Source organism: Gallus gallus, chromosome 2 (genome assembly GCF_016699485.2).
Source record: "Gallus gallus isolate bGalGal1 chromosome 2, bGalGal1.mat.broiler.GRCg7b, whole genome shotgun sequence".
Taxonomy (NCBI): domain Eukaryota; kingdom Metazoa; phylum Chordata; class Aves; order Galliformes; family Phasianidae; genus Gallus; species Gallus gallus.
This window is the reverse complement of record NC_052533.1, coordinates 1187235-1207363: the sequence shown is the minus strand read 5'-3', so window position 1 is coordinate 1207363 and position 20129 is coordinate 1187235. Positions and strand designations below refer to the sequence as shown.

The 20129-nt window shown below is 39.0% G+C and overlaps 1 protein-coding gene across 2 annotated transcripts; it reads right to left on the bottom strand.

Moving 5' to 3' along the window:
• Positions 1-1334: 1334 nt before the first annotated feature.
• Positions 1335-19898, bottom strand: GHRHR (growth hormone releasing hormone receptor). 2 transcript variants are annotated; one of them, NM_001037834.2, is made up of 13 exons: positions 19781-19898; positions 16984-17086; positions 16325-16432; positions 15011-15111; positions 12315-12412; positions 10536-10668; positions 9454-9607; positions 8491-8551; positions 7716-7785; positions 6237-6328; positions 5518-5647; positions 4059-4100; positions 1335-1867 (listed from the first exon to the last, which is right to left on the bottom strand). In NM_001037834.2, exons 1-13 carry the CDS (start codon positions 19823-19825, stop codon positions 1745-1747), a joined length of 1260 nt encoding a protein of 419 aa, NP_001032923.1. In that variant the 5' UTR covers positions 19826-19898; the 3' UTR covers positions 1335-1744. The 2 variants fall into 2 exon arrangements, with proteins under 2 accessions (NP_001032923.1, NP_001188325.1); NM_001201396.1 differs by lacking the exon at positions 16325-16432.
• Between the last annotated feature and the right edge of the window lie 231 nt (positions 19899-20129).

Genomic DNA, 20129 nt, shown 5'->3' with positions numbered 1-20129 from the left:
ATGCAGAAGTTGTAGGAGATTTTCTATATATAAATGACTGTGGGTAGAGATGGGTAACATGTAGACTTTTTACTCTAACTGCTTACTCTGGTCTCTCTTTCTAATGGATAGAGACCATGATCTCCTAAGGCTGAAACACCTCCCTTTTCAGGAAATATGCTCACTCAAATCCTTATGCATTCAGGCCTACAGGTCATTCCCATGCCAATTTTTCACATTAGCTGGATGCTCTGTATCAGTGAAAGCCATGCAAATTTACCTCTGTTACTCACTTGAAGGAGACCATCAGCCACTCAGCACATTCCTCCATCTAGCTCATCTCAAACCTTTTTGGACAAGGGAAGGAAATAAACATGAACAATGCCATAGGCCCTTCAACATAACCTGTGCTCCATAACCTCCATAACCTATGGAGAAATGGGAACAAACACCTTCCCACACTCCTTCAGACTGTCCTCCATCCCTCAGCACTGAACTCAAACATGGCTTCATTTTTCACAAGCTGGAGGAAAGAAACAAAAACACTTTTGTTTAAGGGGCAGGATGATACCTCCTTGGCATTCAGCTTTCACATGTAAACTAGTTTACATAACCTTCCACTGTTTCTAGTTAGCTATAATTCCATTATGCATAATTATCTGGATACAATGAAGAATAAAGGAGGACAATTCCACCTGTTTGTATCACCATTCCTGTTGCATAGTCTACTTAGCAGCACACTGGAACGTCCCAAAGAGTAGGGTGAAAATGCATTGTCTGACTGTCCTTGCTGTTCAGTACCATTCAGCTTTCCTCATTCCTTTCCAAGCTGTGATGCTCCCCACAAAGAGGCGAATCAATCAGGTCATCTACAGATTACAACAACCATTTGGGAAAAAGTAAAATCACAAATCCAAATACTAGAAGTGCACATTTATTTACAGGCTTCTGAGTATATTACAATACTGGTGAGCACAGTCAGTCAGACATGAGAAAATACTTAGCAATATTCCTAATGCTACCCTAGCCCTTCTCTTTCTGTGCAGAACAAATCTACTACTTTCCTTTTGAATTTGCTTGCAAAGAGCAGTCATTCCTTAATGACTATCTTATGGATTCGTGTCCTTCCCAATACCTCTTCCTTCTGATATTCAGCATTCAGAAGACTTCTATCCTGCAGTTACTGGAACAGCACTTGAATATGAGAGTGTATTTGTTTTTGCCATGTATATTCAGACTATTTCATGTAAAGAGAGGATATAAGAAGAAACAGAAAAGGAGTTTTTAGTCACATGCTGCAATTTGACAAGGCATTTCATTTCCTATTTGCATCTCTACAGAGTTGAAACAAAGAAGAAAGATTGAACAAGGTGGATAGACTCCAGTTCCCTCTGTGTGAAGACTGAGTATTCATTTCCAGAGCTGGCGATCTATGGTGTCACTGAAGGGTGCTCCTGGTGCCCACTCCCTGACACATTATGCTATACAGTTCATTAGTAAGAGAGTATGGACAGGGAATGAAAAAGAGGCAATATCTGCATTTGCTGTGTTGTAATAGCCCATGAAAGGGCGATTTTAATCGGACAGTCAGTCAATCCATCACTTCAGCACTTGTAAAGCAAGAGATAGCTGGTGGGCAGAATTTCTGCAGAAATCTTCCTCCAATTTGCTCTCAGTAAACTGTCATTGTTAAGGATTTTCTGTTGTTGTTTGTTTTCCCTAACCAGGCTTATTATTGTGATTACTCCAGATTCGGAGGTTGTCTTTAGCACACAGATGTATTCATTTTTACTCCAGAACTGGTTGGCACAGTCCATCTTGTCCTTCTCCAAACTGGCATAAGTCCATATCTCTTACCGTGCCATCTCCGACCTATTTCCGTTTGCACCTCAAAAGGAAAGGAGAATGTTATTATGTGGTCAAACACTGCTGAGTAGGAGACTGGTGAGAAAGAGAAAAAACTCAACTGGTGGCTATGAAGGGGTAAAATTCAGACATTTATGAGCAAAATCATTCCTCTGGGCTCCCATTCCAGCTGACACAAAAAATAAGGATCCTCCAGAGGGGTGGTTCAGATGACCTATCCTGGTCTGTTCAATCCCCTGTGCTGATGAAAAAGCCTTATGTGGCTAGCTCAGGGTTGGCCTCTAGGGTTCAAGACAGTAAATTACTCTCATTCTTAAGGTAAAGGATTAAGGACATACTTTATGTTGATTTGCTCTGTCCTGTGTTCCTCCTTAATGATTATAGGGAGGGAGGGAGGGAGGGAGGGAGGGAGGGAGGGAGGGAGGGAGGAAGGAAGGAAGGAAGGAAGGAAGGAAGGAAGGAAGGAAGGAAGGAAGGAAGGAAGGAAGGAAGGAAGGAAGGAAGGAAGGAAGGAAGGAAGGAGGGAGGGAGGGAGGGAGGGAGGGAAGGAAGGAAGGGAGGGAGGGAGGGAGGGAGGGAGGAAGGAAGGAAGGAAGGAAGGAAGGAAGGAAGGAAGGAAGGAAGGAAGGAAGGAAGGAAGGAAGGAAGGAAGGAAGGAAGGAAGGAAGGAAGGAAGGAAGGAAGGAAGGAAGGAAGGAAGGAAGGAAGGAAGGAAGGAAGGAAGGAGGGAGGGAGGGAGGGAGGGAGGGAGGGAAGGAAGGAAGGAAGGAAGGGAGGAAGGGAGGAAGGAAGGAAGGAAGGAAGGAAGGAAGGAAGGAAGGAAGGAAGGAAGGAAGGAAGGAAGGAAGGAAGGAAGGAAGGAAGGAAGGAAGGAAGGAAGGAAGGAAGGAAGGAAGGAAGGAAGGAAGGAAGGAAGGAAGGGAGGGAGGGAGGGAGGGAGGGAGGGAGGGAGGGAGGAAGAGAAAACGCATTAACTTGTGGCTTCTAATTCTTGCACTGAAAAATATTTTCTTCACCAGTAGAGTGTTTGCTTAGCTTCTTTTTTCTTTTTTTCAGTATATTCTGTCTACTTCTTTCTCTCTCTCTCTCTTTTTTTCTTTTTTTTTAGATTTCTAAACCCTTTGGAAATTTATTCCAGGAGTGATGCTACCAATACCATCTGTGCAATTAAACACATTGTCTCCACATTGTTTGCTTTTCCCGATTACTACGAGTTGTCTTCTTGTTCCCATCTGTTTCTAGAACAGTATAATTTGCATCAAGTTCCTTAGACTACACTCCTCAATTTGTGGCTAAGAAATAATACTAATTTTCTATTTAAGATAGCAAGGGGGAAAAGCCACAAGCAATCATTTGCTTTCTGCTGTTGACAAGCATGTGTGCCATGCCTTGGCATGTTCACAGAAACACACACTGTGTCCAGACCAGGCACCAAAGCCTGTTTTAGCATCCGAATCTCATTAGAAATGTGTCTTCCCAGATGCTTAATAGGAAGGAAATATCTAAACTGAAGTACTGGATGTCTGCAGTGTCGGTCTGGATGTAAAGCTAATGAGTCTATCATCAGAAGAGATTAGAGATAATTAATAATCTCTTCTGAACACGAATATTAGCTGAGCACAATTCAAAAATATGCAGTCATAAACTCAACCAAAATGCCAAGAAGTGCTAAAATATTTGAAGGCACTCTGTTTAATATTTAAGAAAATTCTTAATAAATAATCAAGTAAATATTGACCATGGCAGAGAAGTCAATTAAATACTGCTTTCAAGTTTAATCAGCCCAAAACTTTAGGCTTGGAAAATGGAGATCTGGTCAATACAACCAGCTGTCTCTATCACAGATAATTGCACTTTGTACTTGAATCTTTCTCTACATTTCACTGTCATGATTAGGAACGGGGTTCATCTCCGAAGCACAACTCTGACGCCCTCAGGGCTGATGCTCTGCATGGTGGCATACATAAATATTAAGACTCTCCTTTCATTGGAGCAACAGGTAGAAATTTTAAAGGATCGAATAGCTCATTTCTCCACTAGATGGCTTCATTCTCATGAAGAAAATTGAAATGAAAATCAGCTTCACCAATTCCTGTATTAATGGACTATCCCTTGAAACTAAAAAAATTAGATTATCTGCTTGCATGATACTAATTATTAACTCCATAAATCTGCATGTGAAATCAGTATTTTAAAATATGTATTTCCCTTACCTCTTGGTTCAGGAAACAGTAGAGGAGTGCTACAATAAACCCCTGAAGAAACACAAGATGAAACAAAACAGCAGTTGAGTGTTATCACTGTTTGAAAAAGCCACTGGCACAGACTGCATGGAAGTGCTGTGCATGTGAGTCAGTTAAGTTAGATTATTTTTACAAATTATGTACCTCCAGCAAAACCGACCCGTCAGGTAATCAACTGGTTTATTGCCTATCACCAAAGTCAGTAAGGTCATAGAAATTCACAAGAATACACAATACAGCAAATTAGCCCTCAAATTATGCTTACAAAAGTATGTCCATTCTACAGCCAAGGGGCTCATACAGCTTTTCTGACAACTTCTGTCTTAGCAATGGATCAGATGAGATAACATTTTTGCATACTGAATGCATGTATAAAGTTTCTGAACTAAGATAAACAAAGGAAAATCCAAGGAGGTCAATGCATCTATGTGGTCAGGTACTCATTAAACACATCATCTTTTTGTTCAGCTTACTCTTTCTAACTTTGTTAGTTAACAGTGAAGGGCAGATCCAGCTATAGAGGCTCAGGATTCAGTTGTGCAGGGCTGATTGTACAGGGCTGGCACAATGAGTTAAATTTACACAAGGGCTGAATCAGCACAGCTCGTGGGTTTCCAGTAATGTTCACTGACAACTGATGCCACGTAGCCATTTAGAGAGAGATGTGGTCCCTTCTGAAGTCTGGTAGGATTGCACACGTGTCTTTTAGACTCTGAGATGTGGCACAGAGACAGAGGAAAGCAAAGGGAAGCAGAGTGCTGTCTCACTTTCAACTCATGCAGTAAATCTAACTGAAGGGGTATGTCAGGACAGCCCCAGTTGCTGTTCCAGTTGGTAGCAAGCTCATCAAGCTGTTCATGCCTTGTGTGTCAATTCAAAGTACTTGGGACACCCAAAGTACATGAAACACTTTTCTCTTACCACAGGGGGAAAAGCATGTATGATTTCCCAGAGCAGCAGTCTGTCTGAGATATCTACACCCAACACAGCTATTTTTTTAATGTATTTAAGCTACCAATTTATCCTTTGCCCAAGGATTGGAAAGGGGGCAGGACGTACAGCTTTGATTGCCCCTGGTTGTTCTATCATCAGCCCCAAATGGATTGATCTTGTCAGTGAAGTCAGGGAAGGCCTGTGGGCTGTTAGCAAAGATGGCTTTGTCCTGTCTGACTTTGACCCAATGTTGAACTAACACATGTATATTGAAAACTTGGACTTGTACTGGCGATCCACAAATACACAATCTAACATACAGCCAGGTAGGATGTGTATTGCATCCTCAGATCTGTATCCTGAGGAGATCTCCTCCTTGAGGAGATACTGTCTTCCAGATCCAATTATCTTTTGTTTGCTTCTAGGTGTCATGTAGGAACAGGATTAAATTAGAAAATCTACAAAGAAGGAACTGAACTTTCAGCAGTGACTTTACCTGAAAAGATCCAATGCAGAGCTCTAAATAAAGCCGAATGCCAAGGCTGGTATATTCCGGAAGGAAGTTGAAGACAATATAATGGGTTCCAAATAATGGAATTAGAAGCAGAGTTGACCTTGAGAGGCGTCTAACATGAGCCATGAGAAGAAGTAAGGGAATATTATTTTTTTCAGAGTAAAGACCAGCACGTGCAATATGTAATAAGGATGAACAAAAGTTAGTGAAGAGATCTACATGTCTTATTAGTATTTAGTTCTTATCTCCTTGGACTGTAATGCTAGTCAGAAAGCATAATGAGAAAATAGCTGGAAAGACACTTCTTGTGCTTATTGCCTTATTAGCAAGACTGTATTTATGACATAAGGTATTTTGGCATTCACTTTTCCAAATGAAATTGTAATTCTGGAAAAAAATAGCAGTAGAATGTATTTTTCTCTACTTGAGCCATTGAATTTTTGATATTTGTTTGTAAATAAAGATGAAGTAATACGCAGTTTCCTTGTATAGTTCATGTCCATAGAAAGACAACTCCAGACAACGATTTACTCCTTTGATAAGTTTCAAAGGGAATAAGATAGTATTGGGAATTTCTAATATTAAATGCCAGCAAAACTGAGGCTGGTTTTGGCACTGGGCATGTACTTTTGTTTAGAAAAATTACATAAACTTTTGTGATTAAATTAATTGACAGTGGGTTTTTTTCTTCCGTACACTACCTGTACTGAGATGAGTTATTGAAGTTGATTTGTCTAGGATCTAGTTTTTTCAGCAAAATTCTGATGATGTTGATAAATAAGACAAAATTGACCTGTTTAAAAAAAGAATTGTTTTAAAAACGAATAAAAGGTTACTTTTTCATATTAAACTTTTCAATGAACATCATCATTTGCCTTCAGTTACACTGCCATTTGTATAGTTTCAATGAAACCTGTGAAACATTATCATTATAATAATCCCTGTTGGCAGCATTCAACTCTCTCAGTAGGCTGCGTTCCCAGAAGAGGAGATCAAGATGAGAACTTCAGAATTTACCTCTGTTAAGCAAACTACTTTTGTCAGTATCTCACGTGATTCATATTCTTTGTAGCTCATATCCTTATTCGTGTTTGAGCTGGCTGTTGCACTTCTTTAGACATTAGAATATAGATATATGAATATAGATATCTACAGAGGTTGCATCTGAGCAGATCACCCTGTTGTCTCTTTACAGTCAGTGGTGAGTGAGATAGCCCACAAGGTCTCAGATGGAGTTGGGGATGAGTCATCACTTCCAACCTCGGACATCAAATGAATTGCATACCAGCAGTGCCTGTTTCTCATTGTTGACTCTGAAGAAAGCTGAGGAATCTCAGCTCCAGAGCTGGCTGGGGTCAGTCCTAACTTGCAAAGTAAATTTTATCCTGTTGATATTTGGCATGGCCCTGCTGAAGTCTATGGATCAGCTTAGCACCCTAAAATCCATCCGTGAAACATAAGTACATTCCAGCAGAGAATTAATCACTGTAATCCCCTGAATAAAATGTGGATGTCAGACAGAAAATAGTAAGCATAAAACTAATTGTGGTAGAAATAAATGTCACATTTTATTGGAATGTGCAACAATGACCAGTGTTCAAATTGAAATTATTCATTTATGCTGTTATATATGCCTTATTTGTATGCATCTGTCATCCAATTAAACTGATCTTTAGATAGATGACTTTAAGGCCATCCACTCTAAGACCAGCAGATATCTCTCAGATTCCTCGAGCTTAATGACAATTAGGAGTAATCATATGCCATAATCATTTAAGGCCCATCAGTTTACTCAATAAACATAAAAATCAAGAGCTATTATTATTGTTATCACTTGTGAAAGAAATCTATTACTCTTGAAAAATTATATTAAAATTTATGGCTGATTCTGGATTATTTGTCTAAAACCTCACTTTTCAAATACTGTAAGAGTAGTTTAATCACTCACCGCCAATTTCAACCAGACTGAAAATTCCAGGAAAATTTCAATTCTTTGAAGAATGTTTGCCATGGGTGATGGGGAGAGGGCAGTGCTCTGCCTCTTTTTGGCCTACACTGGATGTAGGTAAGTGACAGAACATTTTTACAGTACAAATTCTACCATTCCTCTTTGAAGACAAAAAAAAAAAACAAGCCTGTTTTTTCTTCTAAGTAGTGTCCACAAAGTTAGAAATACTTACCCCAACAGAAATTATAATAGGCCCTTTGATTAGCCACCAGTAAGGAGAGTCTTGATTAATATCCCAGCATCTGAGAAAATACTAAGTTTAGAAAAGAGGTGTACGTAATCACTGCACTCAAGACACCACATAACAGTCCCAGTGAAATTTGCAATAGATGTACTTTTTATGGAGGTGTAGGTATACTGCAAGTACTCAGATAGGTATCTGCTTTATACAAGACAGTTTCTGACAGATTATCCTACTCTCTTCAAAAAGATACAGAGCTATCATGAAGTACTAAAAGACAGCCAAGAATGTGACAGCTCCAACAAAACACTTGAACAGATGACAGATATAAAGATACAGATTTGTTCTTCAAAGACACATAATTAAGATGTGAAACATTTTGTCTGAACTCCAGGGTTCAGAAATTCCAAATGTATTTTGTATCAGAAGCTCCAAAAAAATTTGCTCTATCATTCTCCATATCTGATTGGAATCTCTTTTTCTCTCGCAGCCAAATTAAATATATCAACTTCCTGGGAAGGATGCCCTACACAATTACAATACAGCTGCCAGATTATACTTTAGTAGATGGTGTCATCCCCGTTCACTGTGTCTACAGGGGAATGGAAACTCAGAACTTCACCGCAGGCACTTGTCTAAATAGTGATGTAGAGAAAGAAAAGCCAATAATACCATGATATTTTCCCATATCCATGACATGAGCCTTCATAGCTACCATTATTTTTAAAAGATAACTCATGTAGTAATGTAGGAAACAGTGACTTACGCTGTGTCTTCAAAGTAGAATTTTGCTAATATCCATATAAAGGTGAAAAGTGTTGGAAAACCTGTCAGGCAATTAAACAAAAAACTTTGTTTTCCGGTTTCATCAAGTAATCAAAATCTTGTCCATTGGAACTCTGCTGAGATGCTGCTTCTCAGCCATCTTTGGAACTGGAATTATTCTTTGTGGGTCCCTAAATCTCATGGAATAAAACAAGATATAGCATTGACTATTTGGCGATCATGCATGAATGTGAAGCTGTAGAGGGATACAGAAGCTTGCACATGGCATAGTGATGCCAGGGAAATCTGAGCTTGCAAATTCTTACCCACATTAACACAATTCACATGTGATCCTACCTTAGCACTTGCATGCAGATAGCACATTAAAACCTAGGTTGACATAATGTGTTCTTTCCACATGACAAAAGACCAAGAAATATTGTCTATCAATTCTTCAAATAATAGCAATATGAACAGTTTGCAAATACAGAACGTGATGCACTCCAACTTAAGCCTTCCTTGAAATCTTCCTAAAACACAAAGAGTGATGAATACTCTTAGTTGCCAAGCTCACCTTAACCTTTCTGTCAACAGGCATGCATTGCTTTCCTGAACTGACCAAAACTTCCCTTGGTCCATATGTCCAAAGGAGAAAGTTCTCTGATGTTTGCTTTGCAGAGTGAGTTTTCAGGGACTGATAGTTAATGCGAATCCCCAGACGTACTTAACTGTCTATTTCTTTCCTAGGGACTTCAGTGCTATACTTTTAAAAAGCTCAATTGCTCCTCACTAATGTGTGTGTAAAAATAAAAGCAAACTCAACAGTTTGCTTTAATTTTTGTTACCGACTTCAGTTAGGCAGGCTCAATTACATTTTGTGTTTGTATTTTTTCTTAATATCAGATGAATAAAGCTTTTTCTAACATCTTGACTTTCATTAATTTTATGTAAAACCCTTACTTACCCCAACCAAAGAGAACCAGCCACCAGAAATATCTTCTTCCATGAGAAAGGGATGAGAGTAGTAGACAGTTAAGGTAAAGGGCCTCTACCAGCAGCCATATGAAATTGGTCATCATGAAGTAGTGACAGAAAACAACTGAGATCTTGCATTCAGTCTACGAGTAAAGAAAGTCATAATTATGACACGACAGGTGTATATGTTAATTAGATTTGCAGATGTGTAAGATCTAAAAAGCCTAAAGATCTAAAGACCTAAACAGAGTAGGATCTCACGTTTACTGCCATGTTTAAAGGGAGACTGTCAAATGTAATGTGGCTTTCTGAAGAGGTGGACTTAACAGATTGGAGTCTGTACTGTATTTTACTTTCCATCTCTGTGCTATAAATATAGCCGGGTCTCCCAAGCATGAGATTTCTCCTACACATGGACTGCTTTCAGTGGAGCTTGTACAAGTAGACTGAAATGCTCACTAGCCCTTGGAAATAAGCATGTTCAAAGACCCTTCACTTTCTCTGTTATCCTGTTTTAAATTATCCATGTCCATGAGCAATAAAGAAGAATCAGTTAATTAAGCTCTGTTTGAAAACAACCTTATTGCCAATGTTTGTCACTGGTTCAAAGCTAAATTGGTTGTCCAGTGTCTTGCACATTCTGTGGTCTACAGTTGGAAGCTTCAGGCAGAACAAAAAATCCAACTTTTCCAGAAAACAAAAAGATGTTATGAGATACTCAAGAGATCTTTGATTTTAGGCTGTAGGTCATGGAAGAGTAACGGAACAATGATACTGCTCTTTTCTACAGCACAGTCTAAATCTGATTCAGATAGGATCACGGATTGATGAATTCAGGACATGGATAGAATATCCACCCTTACGGAAGTAGAGCATTAGAACACAGTGCCTGAGGGTACAAATTAGTGTTCACCACCACTAAATAAATAAATAAATAAATGAAATGAAATGAAATAATAAAATAAATTTTTAAAAAAGCAAAATGAGAAATGAATAGTAAGTCCATACATAGTTGGCATGAAAAAAAAATTATCAAGTTCCACCACAATATCTTGCTTTCCAAGTGCTTACTGTAGAAAAGCTGCAATGGTCAATGTCTTCCTCTTGGAAAAGGACAGAATCCTTTATGAAAATGGCAATAGCCTTTAAGATGAAAGTAAAAAAGAGCTGTATGTGGATGTAATTTCTGGGGCAGCGTAGCCTCCTGGAAGAAAAGAAGAAAAGTCTTACTGAAATAGTTTACTAACTTGTGCCGGCAGTAATTCAGATATGTGATAAAGCCTTGTTTCACCTCAGGTATTTCCAGGCACGTGTATAAAGAACTCTTCAATCCACTGAGCAGGTAAACAGGCAGAGACAGAAACCTTCCTCACGTAAAGCAGTTCACCCACAGTCTACATCTTCATCTTTTTTCTAGTTAGATCATGGCCTCCTTTTTGTTATGCGTTCACTGCGACTGAACTAAGATGTTCTTTGGTTGGCATTGTTTGGGAACAACAAGAAACCTGCACTTGGAGAAGGGTCTTCACTGATAGCACTTTGATTACAGCTATACCACTCCCAAGAACGTGCATGCAGAGATACTCTTGTCTAACTAGACAGCTGAACCTCAGTGAAGAGGGTAATGATTATTTAGCAAAGTTTCCTGCATAGCAAAATGCTGTGATTGAGTTAAATTGCATTAAATCTCTGTGTGGATTGCCTTATCAAGAATTAAAGGATACTTCCTTAGCTCACCAAACATTAATCATATGAATGCAGTGAATGCTGATAATTGCTTTAAAACAATTTGGCACATCTATTTTAAATTCTCACACTGAGTCAATAGAGATTAATTTTTCTGATACTAAATACAGACTTTACAAGCTGAATTCCCTTCAGATCCATTAATCTCAGGGTCACCTACTCTTAAAGCTCAGTTAGTGAGTGCAGAATTTTACTACCAAACAGAAATGCCAACCCCATTGTTGGCACTTCACTATAAGTCTTTCCGCCCTATTTCTAAGTCTCTTTCTGTCAATTGTTTCTTTCTTTCCCATTATTTGACTTGGTTTGTTTTCTCAAGGTCAGAATAGATGTCAATACACGTAACTGTTGACTTCCAGACATAAACTAGGAAGCAGAAGAGGTCAAGAAACTTTCCCCAGAGAAAGCTGATTCTCACAGAATAGTAAGAAGAGGTAATAAATCTCTATTTTATTATTTTATTTTATTTTTCACTCTGCACAAATACAAGAAGTAAGCAAAGATTTGTAAAATTAATCCTATATGGTAGCAAGCATCAAATCTACACTGAATAAGAATACAAGCAATCATTTTTACTCCAAATACTCTAAAATACATGTGAAAATACTTAATGGATGGGCAGTTCAATGGGAAAGAAATGTTACCAAACGTGCCCAATTCAGACTGAACTTCATAGGTATGTTGTTTATTCTAAATGTTTCAATAGTGATGTATACAGTGCCACAGGAACACTGGCTCAGAACTGAGTTCTTTTTTATTTTCCTTGATATAAAATCTGCTGAGCTCATATAAGCAAGCATACATAGTTTATCAAAGTCTATCTTCATTCCAGCTAAAGCAAGCAAATCTATCTTTTTGTTATTATTATCTGAATGCTGACTATTGCTAGCAGAAAGTCAGTGCTTATTTCCCAGTTCAGATTCTTCTTATAATCTTTATTTTCTAATCTGAATTTAATATTACTAAACAAATATTGTCTGAAAGTCTTAAATGCATTCTTCTGAGTTTCTGTTTCTATTACTTTCTTATGTCTAATCATGTCTCATATAGACTAGGACACAAAGAACCATTAAATGAATCAAGTTAGAAGATAATTTCACATACCTGAATGCCATAAGAACTGTCACAGCAATAATGAGTGAGGTAATAGACAAACTGTATCCTACGGTATATATGATCTTTATCGTAGAAAAGTAGGATTGCTATAAGAGAAGAGAATGATTTGTCACATAAATTGCAGCCAGATGACAGCTGCTTTTCTGATTCTAGCAGTTTTGCTTTATTTGGTGCTTCCAACCTGTTCAGAGCCCTGACAGCCTTTTTTAACCTTTCTAATTCCACCGGAAATTTCAACTGAAATCAATCATTAATGTTTCTTTTATGAAGATCCTTTCCATGTGTATGTGAACGTAGCACAGTCTGATAAAGGACTATTTATGAAGTTGGTTTCAAAGTCATTCATAAGCCCTGAAAAGACTAAATGAATCTTCCATAATGACAATGGAAAAACTCCATTTTCATAAGCACTGCATTCATACTGTGTTTTCTGCACACCAGTAGTGAAAGGACAATCCTGCAGGCTGCATGATGAATAAAGAATGCTTTCAGCTTTTCCTTATGGTCTTTCCACTTTCCTTTGCTCTACCTCCTTACTTATAATTTTGCCACCTATTCCCTTTTCCATTAAAAAAAAAAAAAAACACCAAAAACAACAACAACAACAAAAAGATATATTATTTTTCTTTTCCTGGGGATGTTTTCTTTCCTTTTTCTTCTTGCTTCCATATTCAATTTTTTCTGAGTGTCAATCAAAATCCATTTCAACCTCAGTGTCACTTCTTATCAGACACAGTCTCTGAGTGAGCATTATCTGACTTCAGCTATCATGCATGGAAACAGAAAACAGAATGAAGAAGCTTCAGGCTGTATATCTTTCCCTTTTATCTCTTGGCTCTGTCTCTTGGTCCCACACTCAATATTCTTACATCCTAACAACCATGCAGCTGTGCAGTGCAATTACCTACTGTTCAAGGTGAGGGATGCTATGTATTTGTTTTGAGCCCTGAGTTTCACCAAAGGCATTATAAGCATGGTATTGGGTAGGGTTTATTTAATTTATGTTGGATACTTATCAGTTAGCTTTCTAAGAAAAAGTCTATCATAAAATGAGCAGTGTGAGAGCATGGTCCAAGGACTGTGCTGGTTAGATGTTATCACAGCACTGTTTATGGGTGGCTCCTTTTCAGTTAGTGAAGGGAAACAAGCACCTCCAGATGGCAGTCCATCTTATCTGAAGATGAGGCCTGATTGCTTTCCATCAGCAAGAGAAGGATTCTATCATTGTGCTTCCTTAGCAAGCAGTGCAACTCAGTAGTTCTGGTAGAACAGAGCGAAACTTTTGGTGTGGAAGACCCAACATGCACACTGTGAGCATTTCCAGATACCATGATAGGATCTAGTTGGTTGGACTTCTATTCTTGATCAGAACACACTAGGTGCACCTTGCATTTATCTTTCAGTTTAGTATTATCCATACAAAAGCAGATCAGTCTTTCTGAGAGCACCCCCTCAATGACAACACATGGGCAATAAATGGGGGCAACCCAGAGGTTTCCTTAAGAAGCTTACACCTCATTCTGACCAAAACACTAATGTAGATCCACCATGGAGTTGTTAGCTTAGCCTTACACAAAATAGTTCAGTGTGTTCATTTTTAGATTGGAAAAATTAAATGATCTGAAAACTGCACAAATTGGCCTTTACTGCCAGGTGGTCTGGAAGGCACTGCTCCACAAGAAGTGTATGAAAGCTGTGCTGGGCCTGCATTACTCGGCATCTTCCACTTATCAGCTGGAGACAAGAAACTCAGCAAGTAATAGTCCAAGCCTTAAGTAGATAAACATACAAATTGGGACTTCACGTAGAGGTAAGTGAGTCACTGCTAAAAAAGAAAGATCTGGAGACTCATTAAGGTTGTTTATTTTACACCAGAAATGCAAGGAAGCAACAAAAGAAAGAAAGAAAGAAAGAAAAGGATAGGATTTCTGTGGAAGTGATTTTTATAGAGAGCAGCAGGTACTGTGCCTGAGAGGCTGGGAAGGAAGTCTGAGTTAAACAACATGACAGCAATCAGCACAAAAAGTAATGGGAAGAAGAGAGAAATATCTCAATGACAACATAACCTAAATATATGCAGTATTTTTTAATCCTCATTTGGCACTATATTATTTTTCCTCTGCAGATAGATTCTAAATATCACTGAGCGTGTAAATCTAGCTGAAGCAATGCGTCAGACACAGATATAGACTCTGAAACATGTTTTGTTTTACTTCCTTGTTGATCTAAATATTTTATGTTAGTCAGGGTGAGAAGCCCTTCACTCATCCCATGGTTAGATATTGCTGAGTTCAGAGTAGTGGTGTTAAAACAGCGCACTTGCTGTACTGGTGCTGTGATACCACAAAACCATCTTGCTGATTGTTCTTATTGAAAGTGACCTAATGTATATCATATGAATATTTTGGAAGAGAATCTTAACTGTTATATCTGCGAGCAAGTTCAACAGAACTGTGTGATGGCATTGAATTTGCAGCTGGGTTTCTTAACATTACTCTCTTATAGCTGAAAAATAAAGTGTAGTTCCTCAAAATAAGTGGCCAGAGTAAAATTTGAATCACATTCCTTACTTGGTAAGAAACTTCAACTTCTGCTGAGTTTCCTTCCCCAGTGGTCTTCAGGAATAGAAAGGAATCCTGTAACGTCAGCACATCACTCACATATGTTTATTTAATTCAACTTACTTCTTCAAGTGGAATCTCATCTTCAACTGGACAAGCAATGTGATAGGAAGGGAATGGCTCTGACCAGCCTTTCTTTGTGCAGTTTCTTCTTACTATCCCAGCTGAAAGAGAATCACTTATTTTTACCAGTGAAGAGCTACATGACACAGAAAACAAAAACCAGGAGTTGCCTTGCTAGTGTGAAGGTTGTACTACGAGAAGAGAACCACGGCCATTGTTATCTCACATTGCTGACAGGACTGTTTGCATGTGTACATCCAGGTAGTCAGGTACAAAAGTTTTAACTTTTTTCTGGAGATAAGCAACAGAAAGAAGTGAGAGAACCAAGGAGACAGAAGTAGAGGTGAAATGTTAAGGAAGAAATCATAGGAGGGTCAAGAAAGTCCATTGAAGAAGACTGGGAGGCGCTGCTCCATCAGGTTTCTGCCTCATTCATCTCTCACCCCTCTAATGTACCCCTTCTTGCTCTCACCTTCCTTGGGGCTTACTTTCTTCTGGAGATCAGACACAAATAAGCAGTTTGTTCTGTGAGGATAGTGCATTTCCATAAAAATATTTCTGAGTCAGATGAAGGATAAGTGAGAGAATCCCAGAAGAGGAAATGAAAGTACGCAGATGAAAGGGATTCTCCTTATCCCCTGTTCATAGCTAGCAAGTGCTGAATGAGGCTGAGGTTGGGGTTTGAAGACTTTTTTTCTTGTGGAACTGCCAAATCTACATATTTCCTGGAAGATCATTTCCTCCTTCTGGGATTGCAGTTTGTTCCTGGCCAGCTTTATCCAGAGCGTAAGCATTATCAAAGGCATTAATTTGCATTGCCTTGTGTTTAACCCAACACAATACATAAGCTATTTTAATAACAAGATGCTGCTTTGTGTCACCAACCTTGGTCTTAAGAAACAATCAAATAATTCATTCCTCAGCCTTTCATTTCATCCCACGCTAATCAGAGCATAGATCTCACAAAGACCCATGTTTAAGTTCTGACCTAGATGAGTTCTCTACTAGCTCTGTACAAAATTTACCCAGCAAGATGATCTTGAATCCTGTGGAAACCAATGCGAATCACTTGACTGATTTTAGTGTTCTTTAGATCAGGATCTTACCACAGACTATAGGATACCATGTAGCTGTATATCATGCATAGGATGTGAGATGATCTGCTCAGCACCCTCCAATCAGATTGAAATTTTTGCAGTGATGCTCTGATCTGAGTACAGAGCTGAATCTTGCAGTGTTCTGTCTTCATCAATCATTTTCAGATGTGCTTGCATGCAGCACAATACTAGTTATACAACCTAAAGAATATATCACCTGGTTCTTCCATGAAGTGAAAGAGGATGTCTGGGCAAGGTAAGGCAAGAGTCTCTCCAGCATCTGCCTCTGGCCAGCAGAGTAATTTGTCCCAGGTTTTCTTGCAACCTCAGACAGAAAGTGAAATGCATTTTTAAGTACGATTACATTTGAGCAAAATGGAAGATTTTTTTTCTAACTTTGACCCTCTGCCACTCACATTTCTTATAAAAATAGTTGAGGTTCAGTTTTTATTTTATAGTGAGAGATAAACACCTCCAGATGAGCATCTACTCTGTTTTAGTTAGACCCGTGAAGCAACAAATGAAAATGTGTTTAGGAAATGGGAGGGAGAGTTCTGCTGGAGGACAGACCAGATCATGTCAAGAGATTACGCTGTTGTTAAAGACCAACATCTCTAACATGATGCCATGATAGCACTCAGCTAGGGGAAGGAGCAGGACAAAGAAATATCTGTTAGACTGTTCGTGTTTGAATGTGAACAAAATATTAATAAAGAACAACTGAAACTATGGAAGCAGATGGAAGAGGAGTTGAGCAGAGCCCAGGGATGTGGGACAGTGAGTAAAACACTCAAACATGCATTGACAGTGACTGAGTCCTGATTCTGGTAGGGTGTTTATTCTCTGTCATGCAATGCATCCCTCTCTAATGGATACCTGATGTTGCATTCTCATGCTCCTCTGAGTTCTCCAGGCATTCAGCCTCCTTTTTCTTCAGCTCTGCTATAAAATCACATTCCGGATGGACATTCCCAGCAACCTACAGAAAGAGGAGTTTCAGCTGATTAGGAAGAAGGTTTTGGGAAGGATCTCTGGGAAGGAGGCCACAAAGATGATTAGAGGGTTGGAGCACTTTTCCTATGAAGGCAGGCTGAAGGATCTGGGCTTGTTCAGCCTGAAATAGAAAAGACTGTGGGGAGACCTCATTACAGCCTTCCAATATTGTAAGAGATTATAATCAGGTGGGAAATCAACTTCTTACATGGATAGATAGTGGTAGGACAAGGAGGAATGGTTTTAAACAAAAGGGAGGGAGATTTAGATTAGATGTCAGAGGAAAGTTCTTCACTGAGAGAGTGGTGAGGTGCTGGCACAGGCAACAGTGAGGTTGTTGAGACTCCATCACTGGAGGTGTTTAAGGTAAGGTTGGATGGGGCACTGAACAATCTGATCTAGTACTTGATCTAGTGGCTGGCAGCCCTGCCTGCAGCAGGGGGTTGGAACTTGGTGATCTTTGAGGTCCCTACCAACCCAAGCCAGTCTCTGATTCTATGGTCACAAGCTCCACTGCAAATCTGCTCTGCACCATGGGCCATATGGATTGACAGTTGAACTAGATGCTCTTAGACTCTTAGAGGTCTATTCTATGATGTCTCAGCCTGACTTTAGCCCAGTCCTGTCCCCATGGCTCCATCCGATCATTCCAAGCCATGTTTGGTCCTGATTTCCCACAATGACCTCCACAGACTGGTTGTCATCCCAGTCTTCCCTGCCTCCATGCTAGAGATGGTGGGTTGGGTTCTGGCTGGCAAGATCCACCCTTGTGTGCCAGGTTATCATTTATAAAGTAAATACAGCATAGAAAAAGTGTAAGTGATTTTCTTGTGCTCATATTTGCATATACTAAGGATACAGGCACTTCCCCCAAATCCTTTTTGAGGGGCAGAAATCAAAGGAATCATGTAACAGGAGCGAAACTCTTTTAAGAGGATCATAGCCAATATTTCACGTTGTCCTCAGAAAATCTTTTTGCTGATGTGGAAAACTGAAACTGCAAATAGACTCTGATACATTCCAAATAGAAGATGAATTTACAGATGTTGCATCCATTAGTTTCTGCATGGAAGTTGTGGTTTCACATAACCATGGAAAATCAAGCAAATCTTGATTGAGAGACGACCTCAGCTGAAAGTCATGTTAATGTGACAAAAAAAAAAAAAAAAAAAAAAAAAAATCCAAACACAACAGCAAATCAACAAAAGGCACACAGAGGAAAAAATGTCACTGGTTTTAGTTATTCTAGGCGTTTTCATAGCATCATGCAAAGCTTGCCCGTTAAATGTTGCTTTTCCTCTGTTTTCTGTCATACACATCAGGATGGCTCAGTATCTCCATTCTTTTCACATTACAGTAAACATCACACAAGTGATGACAGCAAAAGAAGCCTCAGTTTATAGAAGGTGAGAGCCAGGCTCTTAAACATTCAAAACCTCTCCAAAAGTTGACTTCATTTCTTCCAAGGAAGGCACACTATTAGTTTATGCAAACAATGAAAAGAGGTGGCTGTTTTTCAAAGCCATTTTGTAGGCAAAATAACAATTGTTTGCATATCCTCTGTTACAATAAGATACGTAAATGCACAATGTGGGATTTATACTATACACTTACACATAAGCATATGGGTTTTATTCAGTGCATAATCCCGATAATATCACAATTATCATGACTATGTAGAAGAAAATGCTATTTCTCTGGTATAAATGGGGCACATTCTCACAGAGACCTTCAGTGATATTATTGATACTACTGACTATTAACCTGGATCCTGATATTCCACATAGGAGCAATTATAATCCTCAGAGTGCAGGGAAGCAGAGATTGTTACATGGGCAACACAAAGGAAAGCATAGTTTTGCATGAATAAAAATATTTGCAGTCATTTTGCAGTGCTTTCTCTTTTTTGTTTCTCTTGATACATGGAGGATGAACTGCTTTGTCAGTCCTCAAGGAATGATCCATCAGGGAAGAGGTTCCCTGGGTTCTGATTCTCAGGGGAGAGCAAATGGTATAGCAGAAGGGTAGCGAAAGGAAGATGCTGAAAACATCATCACAAAAGCAAAGAAAATATCCTTCCCCCACTTCTCACGCTTTTTCTGCTATGTGTGTGATTCTGAATGCTGGTTTCCTAATCATTGCCAGAAGCAGAATATCAGCAAAGCCTCTAAGCTGTCTAATGCTGTTGGATATTTCTAACTCCACCATAAGTATCCCTGCTGATTCAACTCATTTGTTACCTTTGGTATCTGAGCTGCTCACATTAAATAATGTTAATGCTACCAAAAAAGGCAGATGAAACAAGAATTAATAAGGCTGCATATTCTGAAAATCAATAAAACTGTCAAGGCTCAACTGATGTAACAACTCTCCTCTACTTTCTTGTGACCGTCTTTCAAAGCCTACACACAAAAAAGGGTATTCTGCCAATGATGTTTCTCCTCAGCAAGTGGTAAGAAAGCAGTGAAAAGCACTGATAGACAGATCCTGTAAATTGTGTCCCTTCTGATGCCGTTCACACTTTTCATAGCTTCTTGCCTTGTTTAACTGCAATTTAATCAAATGAAAAGAAAAAAAAACTCATTCAAAGAAGTACAGCTGTATCCAATCTGCTCCAAGGAGAAAACAAGTAGTTATTAAAGAACACTGAAGGAAAAGTTAATTTCATGCAATTACTCACAAGCACCGCAAGAGTCAGTGTGTACAGGACACAGTGGTATGACATGCTAGGATTCGTGTTCCAAAGCAAAGTCAGACTTTAATTCTTTTATCTTCCTTAGCATCTTTCACCTTCCTTTTGACTTCCCTTTCTCCCATCAGTTGCTGATCTGAAGCATTTATCCCTCTGCACAGAAGTGACGTAGCAACACAGTGAAGTGGGAATTAAATATTAACAACTCCCTAAGCTGCATTTAACCTGCTTTCCACATTTTAACTTTTCAGTATACTCAAACACTAGATGGGTGGATTGAGCGACTGTTCCCAAGATTATCAGAAGATCAGTACCTCCTGGAGAGATGCCACTTTAT